At 37.6% G+C, this 24,087-nt stretch overlaps 1 protein-coding gene across 2 annotated transcripts in view; it reads right to left on the reverse strand.

Annotated features, from left to right (window-relative positions):
- Window positions 1-24,087, reverse strand: part of RORA (RAR related orphan receptor A) — a 368,219-nt gene that overhangs the window by 105,337 nt on the left and 238,795 nt on the right. For both annotated transcript variants that reach the window (XM_068144028.1, XM_068144026.1), the window contains exon 2: window positions 9,956-9,985. In XM_068144028.1, coding sequence (XP_068000129.1) covers window positions 9,956-9,985 — 30 coding nt within the window. The remainder of the gene's footprint in view (window positions 1-9,955; window positions 9,986-24,087) is intronic.

Below are 24,087 nucleotides of genomic sequence, written 5' to 3' on the forward strand. Positions count from 1 at the left end.
ATCTTTTCTGAGTCTTTTAGTTCAGTGAAGAATGCTGCATAAGCGATTTGTTTGTGAGCATAGTTTAGTTAAGTAGATGACCATCTTCCCACCCCCCATGTACATTCCACAGACTCAGGAACTCAAACTGAATACCTTTGAATCACCTGTACTTCTACTTAACTCACAATTGGCAGGATTTCTGAAAAGCTGTGTGTACTGGTTTCCCTTCCTGCTTCCCCTCTCCCCACCAATTAACCAATGCACACAAAGACACAGCATTTTTTCAAGAAACCTCAGAACTATTCAACCAGTATGAAGAAAGAAGAAGAAAGCTGATTTTTAGGAAGTCTGGATCCCAAATTCCCTTGGGATTCTATTTAATTTTGGGCTAATCTGTTTCTGTTCCTACTTTCCAACTGCAAATTTTAGTTCTTCAAGATCAACTCACACTGCCCTTTGAGGATTTTTGTCCTTTTTAGGCAAGCAATTAAGCTATACTTCATCACATTAGAAGACTCAGAGGGGGGAAAATTCTGACTAGTAGTTTTCCAAACAAGAGCTTTATAAATATTATCAACTGGTCATAAGATTAAGAAGAAGCTATTCAGTATGAGTTAAAAGTGACTTCCTGGTCTGCCATAAGGAGCTACCTTATATGCTGTCTGCATGAAACTTGTGTTTCCAGCTGGCATCAAGATTTAAATAATTCCAGGCTGATGTTCTCAGAGAAAGGCTGAAAACTCTTCCAATAGTTTTACAGTTCTAATAAGGCTAGCCATCAAAATGCATTAAAAAGCCCTTTTCAGGTTCAATAGTTGTTTCAGAATGGCGACTGCATAAGTTTAGCAATGCACTGTCAAATAAATGAGTCTATTAGGAATGATGGAATCAGTCCCTGGTTTCAAAATTCAGATAATAAAATGTGCTTTTTTTGGATCAGGTGCCAACCTTGGAGAAGACCATATGATTGAGCTTGCTTTAGAATCATTAGAATTCAGCCTTACGACAACAAAAATGCAATATTGTGCTATAAGAAACAATGCCATGAAGTGAAATGCATGTGAGCAGAACGCTCCTAAGGACAGATTCTTCTCCATGTGTGAAAAAAGATAGCAGGGATACATTCTTGGGAACAAACCTACTTTGGGAAAACACTTTGACCTTTGATCTTTGAATAAATGGACAACCAAGCCTAAAGATTTAATCCGAATTTATGATTTAATCCTAATTTTAACCCAAACACTTTGCTGTATTTGGTAGCAATCCATTCACAAAGACTTTTTTTAAGAAGACTGAGGTGACTTAAGGAACTGTTTGAACCAAGTTGACAGATTCTTGCACAAGTCTTTTTTCATGAGGACAATGACCTCTTAGGAAACTTTTGCAAAGGATGTAGTCAAAAGGTTTCCAGTGTACTGGTATTTCTCTGCATGTTCGTTAGAGTTGCCTTGACTCAGACAGTTCAAAGCCAGAATATGCAACCCACATATTAAAGAAGAAAATTGTGAGCAGTAACATTTCCCAGTTGTTTTAACACTGTTTGAATTGAAAAATATCCAGAATGCAAAAGTAGGTTTGTTGAAGTCTCATCTGACAGTTTTCTGGTGTCCAAACCACTTAAAAGCTGCAAAAAAATAAATCAACTTCACAATTTTATCTAGAGTAACTTCTACTGCTCTCTGGGTTGGATTAAAGTCTCAGGGTGTGGCAATATTTTGCAGCTAACATTCAGCCCATAACACAGTTCTCCTTTATAACGAATGACCACCCCAAAATTGTAGATGGCTATTCTGATCAAGCTGGAAACATTACTTCATACAGCAGCTGTTGAGAGTTCTAATCACATAAAACTTTAAAAACAATAACAACGAAAGATAATATATTTTAAGGTCTGATCAAAGCCAATAGGAATCCTTAAAGCAAGATGTGGGTGTAAGAAAACAGTGGAGATGTTCCCAGTGTATTTACTGCCTAGGTCCACAAACAATTATATTTATTTTTGAGTAATTTCCACAATCTCTTAATATCCATCAACTATACTGACAGAACTTAGGTACCTATGTCAGAAACCTCCCCCAACACTTCATCATGCCTTAAAACACAGGCGTCCGAATAACTTTTTAAACAGAACTCTTCAAATGTCTCTGCCCATCTTGTATGCTTCCACTGGAGAGACTGGAAAAATAAATAGAGTGTGACCAGGATGGGAATATTTTCATTTGTAACCTCTATTAATATGCATTAATAGGTATGGCAAGGGTCAGGACTTGCCCCCAAATAAAGACCTGCAAAAATTTAAGACAGCTTGCTTGCTTCTTCCTTGTCTAATTGAGTTTGATAGGCAACTATAGTTTAGAAATATCTTAACTATAATCCCAACATACATGCCCCAACATACATTTTAGTACTGGATGATTAACATTTTGCTAATTTTTATTGGTCTTCATTTGCCAAAATTAATTCTCACCTGTGTGCCGTAGTCTGTACACTACATTGACAGAAAAACCTGTCTTAAGGTATTTACTAGAAAACTCACAGTAAAGTAAATCCATAACTAGTGGTTACAGCCAAAAATCCCTTTTAGATAGAAGCTGTTCCATATACTCAGAACAGAACCAGAGACCTGACATTACCTTCAAGTGCAGCTAATAGACAGAGTTCCCCATGGGACTTTCAGGGCAGTGCATTTAATTGCCTGTTCTATCAGCCTTAGAGAAAAAACTAAATGTTCCTTCCCACTGTGCCAAAGGGTTGGGGCCCAGGTAGAAGCCAAGCTTTCAGGTTGCTAATAGAAGATTAGAAGCATCAGATTTGTCTCACCTCTGACCAGTTACTCTGTGAGGGCACAAAGCGTGCATTAATAAAATGTTCTCCTGACGCTTTACCCACAGCTGATTCCACATGGGCAAAGGGCCAGTCTCTCTTCACAACTATCAGAACTTTCACAGAGAAAAGGTTTCACTGCTATAGAACTACAATGAAGAACTAGAGCATTCACAGTTTTCCACGAATACCCAAGTCATGAAAGTCACACATTCACAGGTGGCATTGTCACTCTGCACACTCTTCCTCCCAAGACAGTCAGAAACATTTTATCCTTTTAAAAATATTCCCTCCTCTCCTCATTATTCGACAATGCCTTCATCTTTGCCCCCATACTCAGTATCTCGGCCACCACCACAGGAAGGTAGCATTCATTCTCTCTCATGCAACACACGAGTCACTGACATTGTGTTTTGTGTGGTAGGGAATAAAACCGATTGACTGACAATGTTTGCGTCCAAAACAAACTTTTTACAGGGACATCTTCTAAGTGGAATTAAAAGTATAATACCTAGCTGCTTATGAAGAGGTTTCTTAGGCTCTCATGAAAAAAATGGGAGAAAAAAAAATCAAGTGTAGCAGTAGCTCAGTAAAAGTTTTATACAAGAGAAAAGCCCTAGATAGTTGTCTTCAGATTTCTTCACCAGGGCAAACAGTGCTTCAAGGACAAGTAGGAAAGTAGCTGCTATTTGAGGCAACTTCATTATAAAATCATTTTTAATAAGCAATCTGAACAAAGAGAGGGAGCGCTCTTGCAGAGAAGCCCCCAAGGGATCTTAAGGCTGCCCAGTAAAGTTATTAGGAGGTTACACACAGGGGACCAAACAGCTATTTTATTGGCCTCAGGGGACAGGGTTTAGTTTTCACCTGCTCTCTTTAGGCCCTGGTGCTAACAGAAGATCCTGTTAACCATCAGTCTTCTGCAGGCTCCTATTTTGTGAGGGAAGAGTATGATTTATTTACTTTAGCCAGCAGACAGGACAATGCACAGTAGACATACGTGTAAATCAGATCAGAAAAATATCAGTTATTTTCCCTTTAGTGCAGTTTAGCAAAAGAATTAACAAACCTCAAGAAATCTTTAGCAGTGGCTATAAATAAAATGTGGGAAGTAAGATCAGAGAAAGAGAAATTCAGGTCTTGAGTTCAGTTAAGCTGCAAACATTAGTAAGCATTTAGACTTTGGTGAACAACAGCTCTAGGCTATTTGGACATCTGAGAAGTTTAAGAGCCGTCTCCTGCCCCAAATCAGGTTCTTAGATTTTAAGAAGCTAAGCCCTTTTCTCAGAGAAGATATGAAGGACATGATTTAGGAATGTATCTCTGCTCAGGATAGTATCAAGAGCATGCCCATGCCTGAACACCAAGACACTCCCTTTTTTGGCTAGTTATGCTGCAGTAGCAATGAGGATAGAACACTCCAAGCTCCAGTCAAAGGCTTATGTGCTTGTCAGAATAATGAATATCCATTGAAACACCTGAACTTTGTCACTGCAGCTTCTGAGCTCTTATTACATGCAGCATGCAGCATACAGTCAAGTTGATCTCCCTGTGGTGCAATCACGCCTTTCAGCTGTAGTGTGCACGTGAAACATAATTGACCACTTGGCCCACTTATACTTAAGTCACACTTAAGTATATAGAATCAGGATACTTCTCTAGACCAACACCTATTACAAGATGAGTGTAGGAACAGTTCCAGAGCTTGATGTGGGACTAAGGGAAGGCATTGGGATAGCTGCTTGCTATGGGGTCTTAGATGTCAGAAAGGATGTGTTTACTGATTTCACTCTTTGCCAACAAAGCTGCCAGCTCTTCATGCAATTGCTTTAATAAAGTGATAAAAATTAAAAATACACAGTCCCCACTTTATTTTCCAGCAGGAGTTCAGTGACTATCTTTGAAAATGTTACTTTTCTGCTAGAAAATAACTGAAAGTATAATTTCAGGGTAAGTAAGGAATATTTATCAAAAATTATGGAATTCATACAGAGATGCCTACTGACACAACTGTTTAAAAAAATTACTCTAGAATAACTGTTATTATAAAACATGAAAAGCAGGAGTCCTAGGTCTCAAATAAAGGGCAAATATCTTTCAGTTACAAAGGAGACAACTTATAGAGGGTTCTGCTATAGGCATTTTCTGTTAAAATTGGATATATCTTGAGTTATGAAAATATAAAACATAGAGGGCTAGAGGGCTGAATGTAATACTCAAGTACACCTATCTGCAATACAAGTAAACACAAATTAAACACAGTTTGGAGGATGAACAAAATGGGTAGAAAACACGGGTAACTCATTGTGGCTATCTCACTGTAGTACCTACCACAATACAATCTACAAAGCACAATCACACCATTTCTGTCAGTATCATGTTACTACTCAGCGTAACAGAACAAAGAAGTGTCAAAACCAGTGCTAGTTCAGGGAGTAGGTAACGCCAACTAGTGATGTGGTGAAATGTGACAGCCCACACTAATCCTATCCAGGTACTGAAAAGGTACTACTGCCCTGGCCTAGTTCTATCTCAGGAAGCAATGCAAAGTATTCTATACATACATGTTTGAGATGAAGAGGAACTTCCCAAAAGTTTAACTGATACAATTGCTCTTGAACAGAGAATGAGGTGCACATTTTGAACACCAACTTGAAGCAGCCCTTACTGCAAGAGGTTTAGGAATGAACAATGGCAAAGCACCACAACTGAATAGTTCCATTACCATAAATGGAAGTCCTTATGATAAAGGCATGAGAAAACAAACTAACCTGGTCTAAATTTGCCTGAAAAAAATGGGCTGGTTGCAGTACAGGAACTGAGGTACTTTGCTATCTATCACTGGGACTGCTCAAAGAAGTATGTTCTTTCTCTCCAAACAGTGACAATCTAGTCTAAGTGCATGAAATTGGTAGTTGTCAAACAGTTTTGGACTCGCCTCACAAAAGGTCATCATCCACACTGTGTGCTTACAGTGATCTACACTACACTGTTACTGCAATGTTAAACCCAATGAGAAGCCTCTAGTTTGAAGTAGCACCTGGGTTAATCTAGTCCAGGTAAGAACAGCCCCACAGGTCCTGGCCTCTGCACAGACAAGTATGTGTCACTAGGAGCAAGGGCAACAAGATACCAATGGACCGCAGGAGCTCTTGCATGGCTTTCTGGAGACATGGACAGAGATTTGTGGGAAAGAAAGGCTTTCAAAAATCTGTAAGGTTTTTTTTTTCTATCTTAAAAATGCCAGATAAGCAAATAGCTGAATGTACATGGACCTCTATGCAGATATGAACTCCAGCTATGTAATCAAACTCCTTTGAAGCTTCTGAGTGTGGTTCATTGCAATTCAAATAGTGAGAGAAATAAAGTTCCATCCCATTGCCAATTCATTACAGTAGGAGCCTTCTGGGTGCATCCACAGGAAACCACCCCTTACTTTGATAGGCAGCCTAGTGAAATTCTTTTAAGAAAGTCAGTGCCCAGGACATAAAAATTATCTGGAGAACAATAATGTGATTTATTTGTGTGATAGTTCTGAGTCACAAGTGGTCTGGTAGAGCCATCAAACTCACTCCATGAAGTATGGCAAGATTTAGATATAAGATGCCAGAAATCATATACAACAGACTTCAGGACTGAGCATAAACCCACGTCACTGGGATCTACATGGTGAGTCCTCTGCAACCTTTAGTTCCCTGAATTTCAGATCTTTATGATCACTGATACAATGATGTCTCTCTGAATTTGCAAAAACGCTGAAGCTGTGCACCAGTTACCATTCACTGAGTACTTTTCTATTCAGAGCATGAAGTGGGACGGGAAGAGGACTGTATTACAAATATCACTGCAAAGTAAATGATCAGAAAAGAACCTAAGTGTCAGCCATACCTTTTTTTCTCCAGTTAAAAAAGAACTAAAACACCAGAAGTCCCACTTTGTATGGAAGATGAGAAAGGACTTGGCCTCTACCATTTGACTTAGACTAAAGGTTATACAAGGTGATGGTTAGCCTAACAAATTGCCATATGAGTCCAAGAGAGAATAGTTCTACAAACAGACAGAAGGCAAAACTGCATTTTGGGGTGGACAAAATTTATTCCCTTAGTGTTGCTTGGAAAAGTATTAAAATCCTTGTTTAAAACCAGCAGGATTTGTAAAGCTCACACCCTGATACAGAGAGCTTGTAGGCAAGCAGCTAATGAACCAGAATAGTTGGATAATATTGGTTGTATCAAGAAGAGTGAATGTCTTTCAGGTTTTATTTTGCTAGTTACATAATGAAAGATCTGTGCTTTTTCCGCATAATATTGCACATGTCTGAATACTGAACTACTGTTTGATTCAGAAATGACCGAAGCACCTCTCATCAGCAGGGCAGCTCAATTTCAGCTGACAGAACACTTCCGTCACAGACTAATGCCAAGAAGGTGGTAAAATGTACCCAAAATCTTAAATAACACCAAGAACAACCAAATAGCAGAGACTGATCATGACTGATTTCAAAACCTGCACAATTAAAATGACTAATTAGGATGAAGTCTAAAGAGGATGAATCTGATGTTTCAATGCATAATGTATCAACCTTGCTGGCATTACATTCAACTAATTAAGTCAAAATATCACTAGAAACGAGTGCTTCTTTACAGTCAGTTGACATTGTCATGTGCTACACACAGTGAACTTGGAAGATGAAGACATCATTCCAAACCAGCCATGTGGACACTGTGCACATGCTTGTGAGAATGGTTTTGTGAAATGTTTTTGCAGAACTCCCACTCTATATAACTTAGTTTGGATCTGTTCTGTGTACCGACACAGAACAAGCAGCAAACTCTAGATGTCTTGATACACAAAACCTCTACCCTTGTCATTTGTAGTTGTTGGCAACTCAGACTTGAGTTGTAATTTTTGCATTTACACATTTATTTAAAAGTATTTTTTCCAAGTCATTCTGAAACTGTGAATTTTGATGTCTACTTTTGCTAGTCAGTAATAAAAAAATTCTAGGCAATAAGGAAAAAAACCCCACAAACTTATTGTGCACAATGCCAAAATGCCAAAGATGAACATTTACATTAATTCCTGCTCTATGAGAATTTGTCATAACAGAAATGAATTCTGAAAGACCTTCAACCAAAACTGAATGAAACCTCATACATATTTGCTAGCAAATGTAGCCTGCATTTTCATCTTGCCAATTATAACGTATTGCTCCTTCTATTTTAATCCTTTCTTAATGGGCAAGCTTATCTTCCCATTATTCAGGGAACTTTTTTGTTCATGCTTCAGTAACTGCATGACAACTGATTAACAAATGGAGGAGCTACTCTTTGACAGTTCCCTTAGAACAGCACAAACAGAATTCTCAACACAGATGATGCCAGGACTCTAATTTCTGTCTCAACTAGATTAAAGGCCATATACGGTGAAGAGTAGCTAATCATCTAACACCACTGATGAATATATCTTTTTTCCATTTTAGGCCTGAGATACACATGACGAGAGCACTTTATCAGTCTGGCAAGGTTTAAGAGCGTATTTCCTATGCTCTTTTAGTCTGTGGTTACTCTTTAATCTTCCCTACAAAATGTATTGAATATTGGAACTGGAGACGTGACTCCACATGGCACTGCTGTATACAAAATATATAGGGTGACTTCAGCTGATTTCCAGGTGGAGCGTTACAAACCACCACGTGCAGTCATTAGCCTCTATACAAGAGAGGTCCAAGACTGAGCTAGCATAAATACTGAATTACTTACCACCTCTAGAGAGGGTGGTCGCTCCAGGCCAGGGTTGAGCTCATGGGCAAGGCTGTGCAAGGAAGCTGTCTGTATAATGCCTGGCCTGCGGATATACAGAGGACTTCAGTCTCCTGTACTGTCAATCTCAGTCATCATGAGCTCAAATATTCACCAGAAATGTAAGGGTCAAATTCTGCCCTCAGCTGCCTATCTGTAGCTCCCATATATGCATTCAGCCAAAGGAATCTGACCCTAAGAGTGGGATTAAGCAGCAAGGCCACCTAAGCAGAGGAGTACCATGAGCCTCTAAAACTCTGTGACACTTAACATGTGTGTCCAAACTTATACATACCAGCTTCACACCTGAAATTCTTAAATCAAGCAGATGTGTTTTGTAACTCTATATGGTAAGGATTCATAATCTCAAGTCAGAGTGTTTATTATATTAATATTTTAAAACCAGGAATAAAGTAAGAATGAAATTAACGTAAGATATTATAATACCACTTTAACCCTAGAAGGTGCAATGAACACATTTTGAATGCATAACCCTGTCAAAGTGCATCTATCTTTGTAAATTTTGTGCAGCCTAAGACTGCTTTGCTAGAAGGCCTTCACGAGACTAATAGGCTCGGCTTTATTTAGTCTACTGCAGTGTCAGATCCTGGGCAAGTACAATTCCTGCATTACTAGATTTCCAAACCTTCACAGTATCTGAAGAATCTCAACATATCTCCTAGCTACAAATTACAACACTTGGAATTGTGCTTTTAACTCACTGCAGAGTAGATGAGAGTTGATCCCAAATGATGTCTTTGAAGATGATTCGGAATAAATGTGTACATAAGTAAATGCAGGCATCCACATCCATTTCCAAGGTTGTCATTTATGAGGATTTTTTGTTTATATGGTTGAGAGCAAAAAACAATAATCTCCAAATTTTCATCAAGAGCTCCTTAAGCACAAGCACAGAATGATTTACCTTACAGATTAATGCATAGGAAGGGACACAAGACTTTCAATTAAATAATTTTAATCATATTGCATACATAACAGACAATCCCCCTCCCCCCCCCAAAACACAACATTCTTCTTACTCCTGTTTACAGAGTATGTTACTGATCAGCTAGCTGTAAGGTATACTTCCTAGAACAAGGAATTCTGCCTTTCTTCACAACTTTGCCCTCTGATTTAATACATATTGAAATGCACACACATATGCACTGTATATTCATTCAGATGACATTTTAGGTAAGGTCTGTAAATACTGCAAAGCAGAAAATCCACCAGAATTTTTAAACAGAGCCTTCTCAGGCTACACAGACACCTAATAGTCTGAGCACCACAGCACAGCCTAATGTGAGTTCCATTTATAAGGGAAGGCCAAATCAAAAAATATTACTTACATGTATGAGTCTTCTTTGTTACAGAAATACCTGTAGAGAAAAAAGGACACCAACGTTAGCAAAGTGACCACTGACTAAATTCTTTTGACATATATTTCATCATTAAACTATTTTATTTCAGACACACAGCAGCCACTGTAAGAGAGGAATGAAAATTGTAATGCTTTGTATATTAGAGGAGGGAGGATCCCCCTTCTTTGCATGCAGACTTTAATTGCATAATGCTCTTCTTATACCTCATCAATAAATGTTTCAACATGTATTGCTTAAATTTTGTGGCTGGAATGTACCAACACACTGCTGTTTTAAAACTGAAGCTGATGGAAACTGAAAAAAAAAAACAATCAAGAACACTATGGAAGCCCCCTTTTAGTTTTTATGGTTAAAATTTTTCCCACACTCATATTAACCAGTGAACATCAAACTACCCAGACAGAACAGATTTGAGCAGTACAACAATTCATTTGCTATGCTATTAAGTTCAAGTAGTTCCTTGACTGCAAGCTGTAGCTTATGCTCATTAAAGCCAAATGAACAGCTCTCTCAATATGAGTATTACTTGCCATAATTTCAAGCCAGATGCAAATATCTCCAAGCTGTTAAATATATACTTTCTGAAGTAATAAAGATGTTTTTATGCTAGACGGGCATGTGGCGTCAATCACCAATGATGGTCCAGTGCCAGTGAAATTTAAAAGGCATTTTAAAGCAAGCAACAGAGTGAACAGAATGAGGCAAAATTCATAATACCAAATAAAGATAAAATTAACTCTGGTAAATGTCATTGGAATTCATGCTTGAATACAAACAATATTGTCTCCACTTTAGTAGATAACTGGTGCTGTACTCAGACCCCTTTGTATTTAAGCCTCACTCTCCTTGGGGGGAATTTTATGAGAAAAGAAAGAGGTTACTGGAAGCAGCACAAGTATTTGAAACATTTCATTTGTGATTAAAGCCTGTAATGAAATTTTGGAATTGGAATTGTTCAGCTGACTGTTCATTAAAGAATTCATGTTGTGGAACATCTCAGGGAGGCAGTACATTACAGCAATTCAGAAAAATATATAGATACCTTATTTGCAAATTCAGAGCTAACTTCCAAAGCCAACAGTTTTCAAACTATTAATTGTTTTGGTGGTGCATAAACCCATAAATACATAGCCAACCCCAAATATATAGCTATCAGGTTTGACATAAACATCGTCAGGATTTTTTTGTAATTACACTTGGCCTTTTAGTTTTGAATCACCAAGTTTTGCAAGTGAGCATTGGAACCCTTCCCACTCCTCATGCTAGGCATTAGGTCTCTAGCCTCAAACTGTAGAGCCAGGGTCAACAATAAGGAGAACAACCAAAACAAAAATAAAACCTTTCAGTTATGTAAGTAGCTATTACAGGGGGCAAATGAATCCCTTACATTCGTATTTTGTAAGAGCCAGCTTTATCAGATTTTCATTCCAGCCCAGTCACCACTGGTTGGCTCAGAGAGGATGGGTGGAACAGGGCAGCTGCATGTGTCAAAGAGGTAAGCATTATTACAGGGACCACAACTCAGGACAAGAAGAGGGACAGAGTAAGATGAACAGAGATCTGAAGTATCTATGTCAAAATGCACAAACAGTATCTTGTGCAGTCTTTTGCACGACTACGTAAAACCCTCTCTCCAGGTTTTTCTAAAGATCTCCCTTACCCTTTGAGTTGGAAATTATAGCTGTCATTAGAACATCTGTTCTTTCACCAAGGCTGTTTGACATCTTGAGTGACCACTCAACAGCATGTCCAGCTTCTGGCAGAGTCTTCATCCATCATGAACTATCCTCACATTCCCTCATCCCACCCTTGCCTATCTGGCCAGCTCCTACAATTTTAAGGATGCTATACAGATTGGGAAAAAGGTCTTAAATCTGAACACCATTTGCAAAACTTCCTCTCCCAACACTAGTGCTAATAAATGGATACATCAGTGCTCTTTCAGCATTATGGGAGCCATATGTGTACTCTTCTCAGGAAATAATACTTTCTGTAAAATCACTTTGAACAGAAAGTGCTTATGCTGTCACTTCTGATTACTCACAGCCTCTTCACAATGGGATTTGCCACAGCACAAAACAGACTTAGCTGTATTCGCTGACTGAGGGCCTACTTTCCCCTGATACATGAAACAGTGATGGAAATATTAGTGCTTGTATTTTTCTACCTTTTTTTTTTTTTTTTTTTTAAATATGAGATGAGTGGGTTTTTCCAATCAGATGTTTCCATAATAATTACTGATTACCATCTGGTAAGGGCTTTTAGCTGGTTTATGCAGATATTTTTAGATAACCTTTTAAAACAAGAGCTTAGAGGTAGGCTTTTTTGCATCTTCTTCATAATTACATTGGTAGTTGCAGTGAAACCAAAGCATTCTGCTTTGAACCTGTTGGTTTACTGTTACTAACTGCAGTCTGGTGGAACTAGGAAAAATGTTGCCAATATTAGATTTAAATTAATCAGGAATCTTTACTTACTATAAAATGAGATGTGAATTTTTACGAAGCCTTCCTTTTCACACCAGTAACTGTGTCTGGAAAAGCTGAGTAAAAAATGTACCAGCATATCCAAACAGATACTTATAACCAGTGCTTTAAATATAGAAAGTATGCAACACATTCCTACATCATTGCAATTGGTTTTACTTTTAAAGCAGGAAGCCAATGATTTTGCTATTCAGAACATTGTTTGAAAACTATTTAAGGTAAAACCAGGGAGCTATGAGATCTTTGTCTTTCTTTCAGCCAGTGCTAACTCCCTCATGCAATATATATTTGAATGCCTTTCCTATGAGCTGTATCCTAGAAGTCTTGCGCAGAAAACTCATCACTTCATCTGAAATGAACACAATCTCTTGAGACACTAAGTCAACAAGTCTAACATATACCATTAATTTTCTTCACAAGATGAGGTTTTATTAATTTGGATTGTTCTCATTTGGAAATATTTCAGGGACTGGACCATCAGTTTATGTGGATTTGAGTAGACACTACATAATAAAAGCCTAAACCTCATATACCACTGAAAGGCACAGATTTCTTTATTTTGAGTAAGTGGAGCACAAAGCAGATACTGATTTCTTCCAAAATCTGACTTAATGTAAAATCCTCTTTTTCAGTGGTCTTAATTTATAAATGTGCTGGACTGGAGTAAAATGCAACCATTTGCCACTACTAGCACTATCCTAAACAGTCAGCTTCCCATTCTTATTTCACAAATAAAGAACTAAAGAGAAGAAGAAACAACCCTAACTTCAGTGTTGCTAATACAGAAAGACTTCCTGGCTTCACCAGATAGACTTCAAAGTAAAGCAAAGGAAATGTCATGAAAATACCACAATATATCACTGCCATGGCTATCAGTGAGTGAAAGTTTCAGTTTTACAGTTATCACAGAATTTATCACTTCAGCACTGCAATTTGACATTCCTGATCATCAACAAATCTTAAAGCAAATTAGCTTCTTGGAGTTTTCATTGTTGCTATGCAATGCTCTTTGCAACAACAATCTTATTTTTTTAATGAAAAGCATTCATATGCCATTCCCTTTCCCCCTCCCACTAACAATATGTAATTTGCCATGATGGCTGGTATTTACAAAAATAGCTTTCTGGATGCAATGAACTTTGAAACGAGTATCTACCAACAGAGACAGGATATTCTTTTGCAAGCAGTTAGCCTGACTGACCTTCACTAGCCAGCTTCAAATGGAGATAACGTCTTCAAGTACAAAAAGAGACTCAGATATTTTATACACCATAAGCTATTTCTCACAGTTGCCCATAAAAATAAAGAAGCATAACGAAACTCTGCTTACTCCGTGAACCCAGATCCCTGCTGCTGTTGTACAGTTGTCAACTTCCCATATTTCAAGGGAAAAACATACTTTGATGTACAGAAAGATAAGTAAAAAGTCCCCTCTCTGGCAGAATACATTAGTCTGCAAAATACCAAAGGAGGATATTTTTGAGAGCAATTTTCTTAAACCTTCAAGGAAACTCTTCCTCAGAAGTTTATATGAATAAACACATGTCTCACTGGCAAAGCTCACAACTAATCCCGAGGACTTCTGCTCTGCACAATTGTGTTTCATTTACTTTTTGTGTCAAAATCAGGTGACTGACACTGGTCTGATGACAGTATGTCTGTGTAAATGGTCTAAGTGTATGATCCTTGCTCAAGTGGGTATCTGTATCCATACATATGCATTTTTTTACTTTCTTCTATCCTCCTCCAAAGCCAGCATTACAGCTGTAGTGTGTTTTGGAATGTATTCATTTTATGATGGATTGGAATTCATGTGGGAAAAAAAAAAGTTAAAATTTCAAACTCTAAGCCTCCTGCCTGACATATTGTGTAAAATCAGAAAGAAAAATGCATAACAGGCTTGGATCCCACTGTGTTTCATCCTGTCGCTCTGCTTCTTTTTTACTCTGTCACTACACAAAGCTGGCAATTAAGGTGGAAGATTATATGTAACATTTGGGCACTTGCAGAGAACCTACCAATGCTGAATAATAGATTTGAGTGTATTCAGAAAGGAGTTCATTCTTTTAGAAACTTTAGTAATGGTTCATATTAAATCTGTAAGCGTCTCTGGCTTGAAGGAGTTCTGTGATCTTTGTATGCCATTGACCAAGGTGAAAGTAACACACACAAGGACTGTAAATACAAGCTACAGGAATTTAACCAAACAAAATGATGATGCAAAAGAGTGTCCTCGCCTAGGACAGAAGAGCTGTTAATGACAATCAGCACACATTTACAGAAAGTGCTCCAAGTAATTTTGGTTTTCATTGATATTGAAGCAACAATTTCCCCCTAATATCTAATACTCTGGACATCTGATCATATGCAACTCCTTGTTTCAAATATATTCCTAGCCTTAGATTAACACTTATTTGATAGTGGACCAAACAGTCATCTTTTAGGCATGGCTCTCTTACACAGAAATATTTACTAGTTGCTGACATCATATGTGACTGCTGGCACAGAGTGCTGATTGGATTTTCTCTAATGTGAGATTAAATACTGAACAAATCTGGGGAAACAGAAAACAAAACTCAGCTGTAAAGATGATGGTCTTACACCACTTCTTCATTCTTGTATAACCTCACTGCAGGTCCCTCTGATCTCTAACACTTCTTTTGTCCTCACAAATAAACAGTGTCTTAGACTAGGGGAAATGAACTGAAGAATCTTCATTAAATACCCATTGTGTTCTTAAGTGACAAATGTTACCATGGAACATAAGGCCAGGGAGCAGGCTAAATATCTGCCCCACATTTGTATTTCAATCATTACAAGTCAAATTAGTTCAGAACTATATGTAAGTGCACTTCCAGCATGAGTCTTTATAGGAAAACCATGCACCAGCTTTGTTTCAATGACTGTTAGTTACACAACTGACTGAGCAAATCCCAAAGGATTGCAAAATAGTCTTGTGGAGCAAGAGTTACATTGACAGAATGCAGCTGAATGTGCAAAATTGCATAAATCCAAGCAAGTCCCTATAGTTCTTGAAACAGATTGCAAACATTTCTTACAAACTGTCAGAAATTCTTAGTACTGTATTTTTACTTCACCTGTGAGGCCTACCACAAAGCAACATTTTAGATAGTTTTCACAGTGACATTGTCACAAACATGGCAGACACCACCACTGTAAGCACTATGCTTTTTTCTCCCTTTTACACTCAAAGAACATTCTCCTCCAGCTACAGGCTCTGTCCTATCAGCACAGGAACAATTCCTTTAACTTGCAGTAAATACATGGGCAAGAATCTCTGCAATGAGTGTAGTTTCCTAAGGGGAATCAGCTCTCAGATGTGGCCCTCTCTACCATTCGAGTCACTGACCACAATGCTACTTTCCTTCTACTTAGTGTGATCTAGAACAAAGAAAATATCCCAGTAGATATGAACATGAAACAAGTAGCACCATTTTTGCAGACCCCCAGATGGTTGATACTGGGAAGAGTCAAACAGCACCACTGGTAAATGCAGCAAGTTTGGCACATATATGCTGGCCATCTTTACTTAGCTGCTCTCCCAGACCTACCATATCAGACACCTCATCCCAGGAATACTTTGGAGGTCATTTTGAAGCAACATTCTACTCTCTTACACAAGCCTTTCAGGCTGTCATGTTCAAGACTACAGACTACTTAACATTTAAAACCTTGAGCCAGGCCTCAGAGAGTTCATGGTACTTTCACAAACCCCAGAAAATTATCAACAAATAAAAATCAAGGGTAGGAGCTACCTTCCTGTACGGTAACTCAGACCAACTGTTTCCAGTCATTTCTCCAGGTGAATGGAAATCTAACTGTCCTTAGAGCAAAACTGAAATTTTCAGAGAGGCCCAGGAGCTGAGACATTGGCTGAGATAGCAACCACAAGGCTGCAGCCGTCCTGATTATACCAGTTCTCACCTAGAGGCAAGTCCTTCAAGATGGGAGATAAGAGAAGCCTCAGTGCCCCAATTCTGTGTCTTCAGGTAGCTAGAACTACGAATTGAACATTTTCACACAGGCTGCCAAAGCTCTTTCACTTATGCAGACCAAACCAAAATGAAACAAGCCCCAGCAACTGTGCAACTGTAGTCCTTGTTACTTACATTTTGTGCAATAGTAATACTGCAAAGTTAAATGCATTGGATTGTGATTTTTAAAGATTTCGTGGATATTCTTATATCAGGGAAGGAAAAATAATGGGTTTCTATTTAGAAGACATTTTAAGATATATTTTTCTTCCTATTGTACCTATAGTCTCCTTCAGTAAAATCTTTTGCATTTAAGAATATATTAATTTATCTTCTGTGCTCTCATAGATGCTACAGGAGGCAAATGATTAAATCCTTTCAGTGTATGAAGGAGTGGAATAAAGCTCTTCTTAAGTTGTCCATAGTGGAATACGATCACAAAACTCTGGAAACTATATATAACCCCCCAAAAGAAATACATTTCCTTAGTTCATGAGTTACTGATCCGTTCAGTTTCTGAAACCATATCCAGTGAATACTGGTGACTGGAGTGGACTATCTGCTTTTACATATACTGTTTGCATCTACAAAATTCATCATTTAGGATTTAGGCCCCTAGCATTCAGTAAAACAAGTAACAAACATTTACCAATTACAGAACCCTGTCTTGTTGAGCACTGAGCAGTTCATAGTGTATTGGACCCTACACAGTTTCATATGGCAGGAGCTATTTGGAATTGCATTAATATGCCTCAAAAGATGTTCTTAATTTTATAGAATGCAAGTACATTCTGCAAAACAGACTCCTGCATGAGCTACACACTTCTCACCCAGCTGCCATTTCTGTAGCTTATCTTCTAGTCTAATTTAAAACTATTATAAGTGTTCACTCACAGATGTCTGTACACACCCTGGAATTATCTTTGTTCAGTTCTGTCTCACACAATTACGTAGCATTTCTTTGTACTTCTTTTGAAGAAGTATCAGCAGTTGTAATGTCAATTTCTTCCATCATACACATTTCCTCTTTGTGTAATTATCTGCATTAAAACTTATTTAATATCACTTGAGATGGCAGTGACTTGTCAGCATCAGGTAGGCTCCTTGTGTCACTCTGACACTAAACCTCCAGGATTCTTCAGATAAAAGGAAACAAATTCTATAGAGTCATTTTATGAAGTATACTTTTAAATGACTGCATGTATGTATGGACCTCATTCTTTAAATTAAAACAAAATCTAAAAATAAATTAAAATACTTTTCTTTTACAAGAGCCTACATCAAAGCTGGCAGCCAAAACACCGAGTTAGTAGGTATGCTGCAGTGTGCCCTGTTGGTTAGTTACATCGAAGTTCTCCCTCTTTTTGGTCTTAGTCAAATATGTTCAGTTCTCTTGAAATAAAGGGATCATCAAGACTGATCATTAAAAAAATTCAAAAACTCATTACCAATTCAAGTGTCAATATAAACTGCCTGGTTCTCAGGAACGACCATGAAAAGAGAGAGTATTCACAGATGAGTTTTTTAAATAAGCAAAAGTTATATAATTAAAAATTATATAGAACAATTCTTCTAACACCTTTCTATAAGCCTTTAAATTTGCATACTCATAAGAGCTAACTACCTACAATTCATTCATGTATTCAAAGAAGAGTAATTTTTTTGCATGGCCAAAGAAAAATACTACTTGTTTTTGCCCCTTGAAGCCAGTGGCAATTGAATACAGCAAGTAATTTCTGCCAGATGAAGTCCTTGTGGAAACCCTGTATTAGAGCATTAAGTACAGTCCTCATCTATGTCAGAACAAAATTTTCAGCTAATAACAGTTTTAATTTCTGGATAAAGTGAAAACAATGGACAAAGATTATTAGTATCCCAAAGATGCCAATGCAAAGGGCACCTTGCTACTAAGTTTTGCCTGCACCATATTCCAATCTCTTTAAGCAGTTCCTATTGTCCTAATACAAATGCTACTTAGTCAACTCTCTAATGATGGTCACTCCTAATAAAGAACAGATGCATCCATAGACTATTCAGAAACACAGCTCTGATGGCAGTAGAAAGGAACAAGTTAGATTGTAAAACAAGGACGAAAAAGAATGTCATAAAGTTACAAAGCAATTGGAACACACGATATATTTTATCTGAAAGATGGCATTTTGACTACCCCAATCCCCCTTGACACAACATAGATATGGCTTCTCTGCTGAGCTGAAAGAAATGGCGCAGAAGAAGGATGCTATCAAGTGATTTATCAAGCCCATTTGCTCTGACATATAAGTTACTTTGGGAGATCTCCAATCCAAACATAGCCACAATAAAGTCTGGGCTAAATTTTGAGAACAAGCAGGAATATCATACAAGGTGATATGCTGGCAAGCTATAAGCAATTTTTCTGGTCAATTCCCTCTTTAACTTACAATCAACTAGTAAAATTACACTTTACCAAGTAACTTCTGTGACTGACTATAGGCAGAGTTGTAATGTTTGCAAAACTGTGAGGAATTTAGTAGAAAAGAATGAAAGAAAAATTCATTCATGCAAAGTTGGAAATGCTAAGATCTGTCAAAACACAGGCAACTCTACCCTCTACCATGGATATTTTTTGTGTTTTCCTTGATGTTACCATGCTGACTTTTTTTGTAGTACTTCACATCATCAAGTTCATGCTTATATAGCCTCAAAACCCCAAGCACTATCTGCAGTTTACAGGCAAAGAAACCAAAACCGAGTAGCTAAGTAACTGTAAGTCATGTATTTTTAAACTGGATTGCCTGGCTTATAGCAGCAATCTTGATTCAAAAACTCTCCAAGTAGAGATTTCCCCCTGCACCTTTCACAATCAGTTCACGACTTCACCAAAACGACTGAGAAGAAAAGCAGTACAACATGTCTGAAGACCAGAATTTTAATGCTGCATCTCATCCTGTAACTCACGCATATTTTAGAACAAAATTCAGGTCTCCCTTCTAAAAATAGTTCATGTAATAATGTTCTGTGGTCACATTATTACACATATATGAGTTAAGATCTCATCATGAATACACAGGAAATAAATGTTTCCTAAAGGTATTTCAAATCATATGACAGTATTGAGAAGATAATTCCGCACCGACTACAAAGAATTCACTGTTCTGCTGTGGATTTCTACAGGATTTAAAATGGCAGCTGTCTCCTAGGAGCGAGTTTTCTCTGTGCTGCAAAGCCCTTTCAAAATCATGAAGGTGACTTACTAAGCTGACTTAGTTTCTTGGTTTACCCCAATGACTTTCATCTACTTAAAAACCTTGGATGAGTTTGGCCCATTGTGCATCAAAGAGCGCTAAATTTGGATACCAGTTTCTTACTGCACTTGGAGGGCAACTTTAAGCTTAATTGAAAGATCATAAATATTTTAAAATGAAGAACATAATATTTTTCATCCAGAAAATTTGATTTCTTATACATTATCTTATCTAACCCAACTGAAAACTTCAGCTGCACTGTGCTTGTACCTCTGCCTTTCAGTGTTCTTCTGAGAGTGACTGTTGCAAAAAATACACATTTTCCAAGCACTTTCCTATCATGGTAACTTTTTTTTTTTCTTTAATTTTATTTCAAAATATACTAAGGTTGAATCTCAACTTTTCATTGCTTTGCTCTCCTGAGGAAAGAAAATAAGATTCCATTATGTCACCTTCATCTGCTTTGATGAATGAGGAGAAAATAGGGAGAGGGAAGGATCTGTACTAGAAGTTCATGCAAAATTTGAGACTTGAATATAGCACAAGTAGCACTTCAGACTCCTTCAGAGCTGAGACCCCTGGAGAGCTGAGTTTAAATCACTAAACTTATTTCAGGAAAAGGGAGAACACTCTGGAGAAAAGTCTGTCGACTCCAGCAAAATTAATAAACTGGTTGTTCCTGATGTGAACTACATTTCTCGACAGGAGTTTGACAATTTTCTAATTCACTCGTACTGCACTTGTTGCTCCTTTTTAACAGTTATTTAATGTTACTACACCACAGAAGTACTGAAATTTGCCAAGTTTCACTCAGTTTCCGTGCCATCTATAAGTGATAAAGGAAAACTATGACTTCCCTTAATGTCAAAAAGGGCAATCCACTCTTTACCCATTTAAAATACTCACATATGCACAAAAATAGCATTTATTCTCCATTAGGTAATTTTGCTTTAAAGAAATCAGAATTAATAAATTGAAACAGATCTCAAATAAAAAAGAGAAGGGCTGGTTGTCTTGTCTTCTATGTGCTAAAAATCTAAATAGAATTAATGAAATTTATTTTTCCTCTAATTGCATTCATCTAGCATCACCCAAAATTTGGATAGACACCCACTTTCTAGAGTTATTTTCTCATTAAAGGCCATTGCTGGTTTTGCTTCCATCTGTTCAGGGTGCCAGCTGTTCAGCAGTGCTCACTGCATTGCTTATGATGTCTGCAAACGTACATTACAGTCAAAATCTCAGCAGATCCCAGTACTCCAGGACTAGTGGAAAAGCTTAGTTCCTTTGCAGAGATAATTATGTTAGAGGATTCAAATACAGCTCATAATACATTTCTATGTTTTAAGAGAGAAAAAAAGATGTTAATATCTCCTTGATCCAAGGTATATTTTAACATGTATATAATAAAAGTGCATATGAGATGCCTGAATTGCACTAAATAAAGGCATAAATCAAACTAGAACGGGGTTTGCTTTTTGTAGCATGCACTAAAAAGTGGTATTTACCATCTCTGGAAGATACATCAAAAATAATATGCTGAATCAATGTCCCAAAAGTCATAGTTAGTTTGCAGCATGAAGGCCCTTTTTATTATTTTAAGATAAGGTTTTGTTTGCTTTAACTACTCAATTACAGTGCACAGATGTCACCCCAATGCATTTTTCACTTACATTACGGCTCTGGCGTATCTGTAATTGTATGGCAAGGTTAATATATTTCCCACAATTTGGGATCTAGGAGCACCTTTCCATTCGATAAGAACAATGTTCCATTAGTAGATCAAGAGTTTATTTTAAAGGCTCTACTCAAATGTGGGAAAATATCTGCTGTAGATAGATGGGAGAAAATACCATGTTAAGAATTGTCCTACAATACTGTGTAGATATATGCACTGCGCACAACACTCATCATCACACCACAGCTATAATCACCTGAGAAGTACAGTTTGGACTCTGCACTTGTTAACCCAGTCTTCTATCAGCTCTGTTAATGGGTAAATGTGTGTTCCTGTTTACAGTGTCTGACAGTAAATGTATGTTGCATCCACCATTCCAAAGCCTCCTACTACAATGCATGAAGTTGTCCGGCACCCACAGATTTGTGGAATGTGATTTGCAAAGCAGCCTACTGCCTATCAAGTTCCAAATCATCTGGGCTGTGTTGATCTTACCCATTTCTTCCTTCATATCTGAATGGTTTATTGCTTATTATACATTAAATTGAATGCATCAGAGTGCTTCAAACAAGTATTTACCACTTTCAATATGTACATCAACTTGGCACAGAAAAAAATGAAAGTTAATTTTAGATACAAGCCCCAAGCAAAAATCCAGCTACCACATGTTTCAGACTGACTTTAGCCTTTTTTTTCCCCTCTGTGAACTGAGATCATGGAAGCTATCTGTGTCATGTAAATCTCTTCTTATACATAAGCCTGTGGGAAGAGACCTGTTTCCATGACTTCAGTGAGCTGATATGATTGACACAACATGGGTGAACCTGCCAGACTGAAGTTATGTGGTTATGATTTCAATACTATGCACTAAGACTTAAGGGACCTGTGCTCACATTCTGGTTTTGTCATCAATTCCTCTAATGACTGCAAAATTCACTTAATTTCTATGAATTGCAGTCTCCTGCAAACAAAATAGATGACCTGAGACTATTTCTTCCTCTCTTGCCCAGGCCCTTCATGTGATAATGGCTCCTGATTCTCAGTACAGGTTTGGATCAACACTATTCATGAGTGCTTTTATTTATTAAAAATATTCATCACAATGAAAATATTTATTTCTGGAACATGAAGAAATTTGATGAAAATAAATGACTTTTAAGTCTGTTCTGTACTTTATAGCACCACCCACCACACCTATCAGACACTGTAAGTATCTCTAACCACATTTAGTGAGAAAAACTATTTCCTTAAGCTTTCTGCTACAGAACAAGCTTTTATGAATGCTTGAAAGCAATATGAAGATGTGCAGCAGGTTTGGTTGTTTTTTTTTTTAAAAGGGCATGAAAATATCCAAATAATCCCCCATTAGTTATTCTCAGGGCTCCAGGGAAATTAAACAAGGGTGGGAAAAAGGCATAACTCGACTCCTTTACATACACAGCTCAAATTTACAGCATTAGTTATTGAAGCTCAAGGGAAGAAAATTGAGCACTGGTCTGTAAACTCATTCCAGTGACATCACTGCCAGGATTATTTTTTGGGGATGGCTTGTGGAGAGGGTTGGGAGGAGAAGGCAAGGGACTGAAAAAGAGAGATTTGATTATGTTTGAATTATTTCGATTTGAAGATGCTCTTAACTGACAAAATAGAAAGAATCTTATCTGAGAAGGGATTTCACTCAGCTGCTTTAAAAATCCTCCATACATACTGAAAGTCAGCACATTCCCTGGAGGATCAATTGGCTTGACAAACTCTAGACATGCTCTACATCATCCTAAAAAATAAAAAATAGTATTTCCATATAAAAACTTTCTCCAGGCAAAAGCATGACATGCAAGGGTTTGTCCTGGGGCAATTAAAAAAGAACTTCGTATAAGTAAATTTAGTGCTCACGAAAGTTGCTGCATTGACAACACTTGATACCAAAGGGTTCTCTTTAATCCAACAAACTGCAGCAGAGCAAATGTCTCTTCTGCTACCGTTCTTTATCTCACAGTAGGATGAACTAGATCTAATGGGGGGAATGCAGGGAGGGAGAGGAAACTTAGCTCTTCAGGCTCATTCAAGAAGAAAACACTTCTAACTCACAAGCTGTCTCACTGATTTAAAGAAAATTCTCATCCAAATATCTGAAATGCTTAAATGACTTCCTGCCTTTTCAGCAGTGAAGTATTGCTCTCTGCTGAAAGGGCCAAGATGCCTGCCAACTACAGAGTCAACAATAGCTCAGAATGGAGCTATTTGGTACACAGGTGAAAAGCCAGAAAGAAAAATACATCTGCTTTTGGAGATTTCTGATTTCCTGCACTAAAACACTGAATTCATCTAAGATATTCTCTAACAGTAGTCAATATCATCAAAGCTGAGCCTCTCGAATACTGATACAGAATAGTATTTGTAGACTTTTGGTATAAGGTTATAATTTTTGCACTGAATTTATCACTGTATTTGAACATCACACATCTATACAATTATCCCCAGGCAGCAGTAACACCCACAGAATTATTTCTAAAAAGACAAAATCTACAAAGAATGTAATTTAAGAAAAAGCTTTCATTTTTAAAAATCAGAAATTGTAGGTGATCATTCTTACAGGTGGACTTACGATCCTTTAAAGAACTAAACCACGAAAAGCAGATTGATTGAATTGGGATTCCTAGGCAGAGGTGAAGGCAAGGATTGACAGATCACAGCCACATCCTTACAGCAGGAAGAT

Source organism: Melanerpes formicivorus, unplaced genomic scaffold (assembly GCF_026170545.1).
Source record: "Melanerpes formicivorus ecotype bairdi unplaced genomic scaffold, bMelFor1.0.p_v2 SCAF_10, whole genome shotgun sequence".
Lineage (NCBI taxonomy): Eukaryota > Metazoa > Chordata > Aves > Piciformes > Picidae > Melanerpes > Melanerpes formicivorus.